The sequence below is a fragment of the Garra rufa genome, unplaced genomic scaffold (genome assembly GCF_049309525.1).
Source record: "Garra rufa unplaced genomic scaffold, GarRuf1.0 hap1_unplaced_235, whole genome shotgun sequence".
NCBI classification, from domain to species: domain Eukaryota; kingdom Metazoa; phylum Chordata; class Actinopteri; order Cypriniformes; family Cyprinidae; genus Garra; species Garra rufa.
The window spans coordinates 15,341-23,619 of record NW_027394510.1 but is presented as its reverse complement, the minus strand read 5'-3'; the positions used below and the strand labels follow the sequence as shown (position 1 = coordinate 23,619).

Here is an 8,279-nt window from a genome sequence, read left to right as displayed (position 1 = left end):
AACTGTGATGTGTAAATGTAGTGTGTGATAACAGTTCCTTCTGGTTTTCTAGTTTAGTGCCTTGTATCCAGAGATGGTTGACAGCGTAGTTCTCTTGGATACTTATGGATTCCTCCCAACAGAAGTGGTACGAATAAATGGAGCATGTTAGAGTTGTCTGTAAATCATAAAGAAGACTTCTTATTCAATGTGCATACCGCAATGATTATAACATGCTGTACGTGTTTGTCATTCCTTAGACTGACATGTTTAAAAACATGAGGAAAGGGATAAATGATCAAATCCAGTATGACAACAGGACGGATGAGAGGAAAGAGAGAGTGTACACATATGAAAAAGCCAAAGAAAGGTGAAGAATGCTTCATTTTTGGTTACAGACCAACATGTATAACACATGAATGTTCCTGATTTCGTTGAGATTTAGCCACATTCTACACATTCCCACAATTTGTCATATCTTAAAAATGTTTATTTGACCAATGAAAGAATAACAACAAAAAAATTCAGAAAAAAACATTAGCATTCTAATGAGTGCAATGGTGGCAAAACCCTTTTTGGCAATCACAGAGGTCAGATGTTTCTTATTGTTGGCCACCAGGTTTACACATGTCTCAAGAGGGATTTTGCCCCATTCGCTTTTTGCAGATCCTCACCAAGGCATTAACGTTTTAAGGCTGACATTTGACATCTCAAACCTTCAGCTCCCTCCACAGATATTTCTTTTGGATTAAAGTCTGGAGACTGGCTAGACCACTCCAGGACCTTAATGTGCTTCTTCTTGAGCCACTCTTTTGTTGCCTTGGCCATGTGTTTTGGGTCATTGCCATGCTGGAATACCCATCCACGACCCATTCAATTCCCTGGCTGAGGGAAGGAGGTTCTTACCCAAGATTTGATGGCTCATGGCCACGTCCATCATCCCTTTAATGCGGTGCAGTTGTCCTGTCCCCTTAGCAGAAAAACACCCCCAAAGCATAATGTTTCCACCTCCATGCTTGACGGTTAGGATGGTGTTCTTGGGGTTATAGGCAGCATTCCTCCTCCAAACATGGTGAGTTGAGTTGATGCCAAAGAGCTTGATTTTGGTCACACTTTCAACCAGGTCTCCTCTGAATCATTCAGATGCTCATTGGCAAACTTCAGACTGGCCTGTACATGCTTTCTTGAGCAGGGGGGCCTTGTGGGTTAGAGTGCGGATCGGGCCGCATTTTTCTGTCCGAGCCCGGCCCGAGTCCGACAGAGCAGTAACCGAACCCGACCCGAGCCCGACAAGCATTAAGATATTTATGTCCGAGCCCGATCCCAGCCCGACACAGTTAAAATCTCTTTTTACTCATACTAATGACACATGCACTTTTTTGTGTGGAAAGCCCGCTTTTATTAAGCCACTGTAAAAAAGCGTTCGGAAATGTCAACAGATGAGAGCATCAGTGCACACTGGGCAAAAAGCGCCGTTATAACACGGGCGCACTATCGCGCTGAGGTGACCGAGCCCGACCCGAACCCGAGCATCCTTTCTAAATATCTGTCCGAACCCGGCCCGACCCGTCGGGTTCCGTCGGGTCCCGTCGGGCTCGGCTCGGGTATCCATCCTCTATTGTGGGTGCTGCAGGATTTCAGTCCTTCACGGTGTAGTGTGTAACCAATTGTTTTCTTACTGATTAAAGGAGAAGTCCGGTGTGATATTGACCTAAAGTGTAATGAATCATGATACTGAGTGTAATCTTACCTTCCATAGCTCATCTCGACTTGTCCTGTGCACTCCGAAATCTGGCATTAGTTAGCCGATGCTAACAACAGGTTGTTGATGAGGGTGAATAGGGCATCGGAGTAGCCATGTAAATAAATCACTGTTTTACACCATTTACGAGGCACAAAGTAGCTCCACACTTCATTGGTAGACTTCCAAGGGCCCTGACATTTAAAACGAGACATTGAGAACTTTGAATAAGCACTGGTAGTTTATTTACAAGAAGATTTATACAGACATTACCTTTGGGAAATTTACCGTTCGTCGCCATCTTGAATTTAGTCACGATAAGTCAAGTGACCAGCAGGAAGAAAACTACAACCTGATAAGTTGATAACCTGATAAGTTCCAAGTTCCTTCCTGCTCGTCACTTGACTTATCGTGACTAAATTCAAGATGGTGGCGAACGGTAAATTGTAGCCCATTCCAGCCTTGTGTAGGTCTACAATCTTGTCCCTGACATCCCTTTGGACAGCTCTTTGGTCTTGGCCATGATGGAGAGTTTGGAATCTGATTGATGGATTGATTGATTTCTGGCTCCCAGGTGTCTTTTACACAGGAAACAAACTGAGATTAGGAGCAATCCCTTAAAGAAAAGGACAACCTGTATAAAAGACACCTGGGAGCCAGAAATCTTGCTGATTGATAGGGTATCAAATACTTATTTCACTCATTAAAATGCATATCAATTTATAACTTCTTTGAAATGCATTTTTCTGGATTTTTTTTGTTTATTCTGTCTCTCACTGTTAAAATAAACCTACCATTAAAAATATAGGCTGATCATTTCTTCGTACAAAATCAGCCGGGGATCAAATCATTTTTTCCCTCACTGTACGTCACAACATAGGAGTAAAGGTAATCATAACTTCCATGTCGATTTTGTTTTGTTTTCAAATTATTCCTTTAACAAAATATTTGCCATTTTTAAGTTTCGATTTATCATTTGTCCACCTCACATTACATTTTCAGCAGTCAGTGTCACAAGATTCTTCAGAAACCATAAGAATATGTTGATTTGCAAAATTTCTTGTTGTTATTAATGTTAAAAACTGTTGTGCTGCTTTATATTTTTGAGGAACCCGTGATACTTTTTTTTAGGGTTTTGTGATGAATAAAAATGTCAAAAGAACAACATACTATTATTTTTATTATTATCATTATCTTTTTTCAGGTTGAAGGCTGCAAACCCATCCCTTTCTGATCAATCTGCAGACATTCTGTTAGAGCGAGCGGTCAGAGAAGTTGAGGGAGGTAAGACATACAGCAACTGTATTTTCATTCTTCACACCTAGATTTTCGGAAAAAAAAAATTCTCTAAATTTCTTCTTATCTCTTAAAGGATTTGTGTTCACCAGAGATTTCAGGATCAACCTGGTGAGCCATTTTAATACATTTATCCATTCTTTTACATTTTAGTTGTTTGTTTACTCCTGATAACAAGATTTCAGGTTTAGTTTGACTCTTGACCCATATTTGTGACCATGGACCACAAACCCAGTCATAATTGTCTGGTAAAAGGGATTTATATAAATAAGCTTTCCATTGATGTATGGTTTGTTAGAATAGGACAATATATGGGCGAGATACAACTACTTTTAACTATTATAGATTTTATAATTATTTAAAATCTAGAATCTGAGAAAATTGCCTTTAAAGTTGTCCAAATGAAAATCTTACCAATGCATATTACTAATCAAAAATTCAAATTTTGATATATTTACGGTAAGAATTTTACAAAATATCTTCATGGAACATGATCTTTACTTAATATCCTAATGATTTTTGGCATTAAATAATTTATCATTTTGACCCAAACAATGTACAGTCGTGGCCAAAAGTTTTGAATGACACACATATTAGTTTTCACAAAGTTTGCTGCTAAACTGCTTTTAGATCTTTGTTTCAGTTGTTTCTGTGATGTACTGAAATATAATTACAAGCACTTCATACGTTTCAAAGGCTTTTATTGGGTTTTTGTTTGTCCACCCGCCTCTTGAGGATTGACCACAAGTTTTAAGATCTGGGGAGTTTCCAGGCCATGGACCCAAAATGTCAACGTTTTGGTCCCCGAGCCACTTAGTTATCACTTTTGCCTTATGGCACGGTGCTCCATCATGCTGAAAAATGCATTGTTCTTCACCAAACTGTTGTTGGATTGTTGGAAGAAGTTGCTGTTGGAGGGTGTTTTGGTACCATTCTTTATTCATGGCTGTGTTTTTGGGCAAAATTGTGAGTGAGCCCACTCCATTGGATGAGAAGCAACCCCACACATGAATGGTCTCAGGATGCTTTACTGTTGGCATGACACAGGACTGATGGTAGCGCTCACCTTTTCTTCTCCGGACAAGCCTTTTTCCAGATGCCCCAAACAATCGGAAAGAGGCTTCATCGGAGAATATGACTTTGCCCCAGTCCTCAGCAGTCCATTCGCTATACTTTTTGCAGAAGATCAATCTGTCCCTGATGTTTTTTTTTTTTTGGAGAGAAGTGGCTTCTTTGCTGCCTTTCTTGACACCAGGCCATCTTCCAAAAGTCTTGGCCTCACTGTGCGTGCAGATGCGCTCACACCTGCCTGCTGCCATTCCTGAGCAAGCTCTGCACTGGTGGCACTCCGATCCCGCAGCTGAATCCTCTTTAGGAGACCATCCTGGCGCTTGCTGGACTTTCTTGGATGCCCTGAAGCCTTCTTAACAAGAATTGAACCTCTTTCCTTGAAGTTCTTGATGATCCTATAAATTGTTGATTTAGGTGCAATCTTAGTAGCCACAATATCCTTGCCTGTGAAGCCATTTTTATGCAATGCAATGATGGCTGCACGCGTTTCTTTGCAGGTCACCATGGTTAACAATGGAAGAACAATGATTTCAAGCTTCACCCTCCTTTTAACATGTCGAGTCTGCCATTCTAACCCAATCAGCCTGACATAATGATCTCCAGCCTTGTGCTCGTCAACATTCTCACCTGAGTTAACAAGACGATTACTGAAATGATCTCAGCAGGTCCTTTAATGACAGCAATGAAATGCAGTGGAAAGTTTCTTTTTTTCCAGAATTAAGTTAATTTTCATGGCAAAGAAGGACTGTGCAATTCATCTGATCACTCTTCATAACATTCTGGAGTATATGCAAATTGCTAGTATAAAAACTTAAGCCGCAACTTTTCCAGTTTCCAATATTTATGTAATTCTCAAAACTTTTGGCCATGACTGTATTGTTGGCTATTGCTACAAATATACTTGTGCTACTTAAGATTGGTTTTGTGGTCCAGGGTCACATTTATGTGACAGATTTTCCCAGAACTCATAATATTATATATGTAAGCTTATTTATTACTCATGTTTTCAGCTACACAAATAATATAAAAAAAAATTTGTTTCAGAGAAACATTGTGAATAGTAATATGGATCAGTGCCTCCACATGTTGTCACAAGTTAAAGCCAGAGTGATGCTACTGCTGTGAGTTCAAACACACACACACACACACACACACACACACACACACACACACACACACACACACACACAGAGAGAGAGTTTTCATAGTCCTCAAGAGAAACACTATGCAAGTTTAAGCACAATGGTCAAAATTAGAGCTTTACATTTATAAATGAGGAAATAGAAACAACAGATGCACCATTATTAAAATTCTCTCTAGTACTGATAAAAAGAGAAATATTTTTTATGTCATGAGCAGAAACCAATTATTGGCAGATATTCAATTCTCTACTATTATGTCTAAATAATTCCAAACTAAAACATTAAAAAACAAAATCAGTCATTTTAAATGATAAAAGTCAGTTTAGGCATCACAACATTATAATGTACCGTATGAAAAATATTTTACTATTCGAAATATACTGGCCCCAAAAACTATTAAGGTGAGACACTGCAGGCAAAAACTGTTTTTTGTCATGCACCTGTCAAGAGATTTTGGGCTTTTTGGTGTTTGCATAAAATGTTTTTTTTTTTCAGACTGGTGGAAAGAAAACAACCAAAAGACACTGTTACGTGTTTCTTTTATAGCACTTGATCTCTTTGTGTCAATAGATTTCAATTACAATACATATTTTTAAAAGCTTATTTCTCCTTCACTGAGCCATAAATCTATTTATTCCTGTCTATATCCTGAAGCTTTTTACAGAGGGACTTGTTCAAATATAATTTGCTTGATCTTATAGAACATTTTATTCTCCCCAAAATGGTAAAAAATACATTGTTTTCTGTCTGTTCTGTCTGTTTTTCTGAATTAAGGAGTGACAAAATGAGATACCCAAAATCCCCTCTGTAAAAACATTTGATTCTAATATGTCAAAAACAAAACAAAAAAAACAAGAATTTTGAAACTGACTTGATCCAGTACTAGAAATGTATGCAAATGAGTGCATATTTTAATGTAAAATCTAATGTCTCATTCGCATATTTAAACCAAACATTTTAGAAAACTTGTAATACAAAAAATGTTTGTAATTATCAATGTAATCAATCAACTGTGTAAGTAAGGTGATAACTATTAGTTAATTTTTTTTAACCCTTTTCACCTGCAGTGTCTTTGAAATGCAGTGTCTTTGAAATTTGAAATGCCTGAATGTCATTGTATTGGACAAAAGATATAAAGCGAAGTGGCATCTGTGAACATTTAATGCATAAATGTGCTCTTAGTGTGGCTTAAGTACATTTTAAAGGCTTAGTTCACCCAAAAATTTCAATTCATTAATAATTACTCACCCTCATGTCATTCCAAACTCGTAAGACCTTTGTTCATCTTCATCACAAATTAAGACATTTTTGATGAAATCCAAGAGCTTTCTGATCCTGCATAGACAGAAACGCAACTGACATGTTCAAGGCCCAGAAAGGTAGTAAGGATGTTGTTAAAATAGTCAATGTGATATCAGTGGTTCAACCATAATGTACTTTTTGTGTGCAAAAAAAAAATTAAAATAAATAATGGATTCTTCTTTTCCTTATCAGTCTTTGCCGAACATTCATGAGAGTATCATGACATATGCATGTCTTTCCTACCACCTTTCTGGGCCTTGAATGTGGTAGTTGCATTGCTGTCTATGCAGGGTTAGAAAACTCTCAGATTTGAACAAAAATATCTTAATTTGTGTTTTGAAGAACAAAGGTCTTATGGGTTTGGAATGACATGAGGGTGAGTAATTAATGACAGAATTTTCATTTTTGGGTGAACTATCCCTTTAACTACAGTTAAAGAAAAGTTACATACACTATCAGAATGCATTTGTGTCTTGCATTCATGTCTTGTGACGTAAGTCGCCACTTTGTTTCAAACTGAAAAATGTGTCTTTCTTCAGGGCAAAAGATGGTCTGTTTAAAACGTTTACTCTGCCTAATGGATATGGTGACATGATTCGGAAGAGCTGGAATGATCAAAACGTGAGCTGTGCATATATACACAAAAACATAAGTGCAAAACGTCTGTCTGGTTTTAAGCAGAAATATCTTTCTCACTCCTCTGCAGGCCACCATTGTTAACGTAGAAGGGGATCATCATGTTCACCTCAACAAACCTGAGTCTGTGGCCTCCATAATCACTGATTTTCTTCAGTCTCACAGTCTTGACAAAACAGAGAGTGAATCTAACAAAAACCAGTCTTCCAAATTATAACACACACATTGTTTCAAATAATGAAGCATACTGATTCAGAATCAGTTCATACCATTAACCAATTCTTGTAATTTTGTATGCATACAAATTCATGATACTGTAACACTTTAAGCATCTAAAACCTAAAATGTATAATTTTCTTTAAATTTACAAAATATGTTTTATTACAAAACCAGCATTTTGCACTATCCATTTGTCTTCCATTTTAACAAGACGTTCAGTCGCTGCTGGTGGAAATCTCCCTCACAGCATAGTGTTGTGCTTTTCGAGATGTGGACCGTGTTATAGTCACAAAACACAAAATAAATAGTCAAAGAAAAGTAACAAAGCTGTTATTGTTAATAAATATTAACTTAAACATCTGTTTGTTTTTACTTTTGTTGTGATGAAACAAAACTATAGATTAAAAGTGTTGAATTTAATGTGGAATAATCTGATTTATTGGGACAAGTAATAGATCTGCCACTATAAATTCCAAATCTACAATGACTTAAAAAGCACTGAGACAGTTAAACATGGTCAATGAATTAATGTTGTTGATTACACTAGTATTTAAACATATATGGCCAGTAAGAATTTTTGTTTTTGTAATCACAGTTATAAAATAATGATAATCTATTGATCAGCTGTGAATATGCAGATTGCTGTTAATATGTGTCTGCGTGTTTGATTTCCTTCAGGCTTTGCTGAAAGCTGCATATCTTGCGTTTGTCTTGTGCTTAAATGTAGGCCAGTGCTGCTCAGTTTTGCCTGACATTTGAGACTATCAATAGCATGATACTCTGAAGGGCAACAACTGTGTAATAGGAGCTATTGTGATGAGATTGTGAGTGCTTGTGTATATAAATCTGTTTTATGTATATTCAGTTAAGCATTGCTCGCCTCAAGCTAGTAA

At 37.3% G+C, this 8,279-nt stretch overlaps 1 protein-coding gene across 1 annotated transcript; it reads left to right on the top strand.

Moving 5' to 3' along the window:
• Nucleotides 1–52: 52 nt before the first annotated feature.
• Nucleotides 53–7,742, top strand: LOC141317008 (serine hydrolase-like protein; the record flags this gene model as incomplete). The annotated part of the gene is made up of 7 exons (XM_073832875.1): nucleotides 53–127; nucleotides 240–349; nucleotides 2,925–3,004; nucleotides 3,093–3,127; nucleotides 5,132–5,208; nucleotides 7,071–7,152; nucleotides 7,238–7,742. Coding segments are annotated over 7 exons (606 nt in total), but the record flags the coding sequence as incomplete, so codon positions are not given.
• Nucleotides 7,743–8,279: the final 537 nt, after the last annotated feature.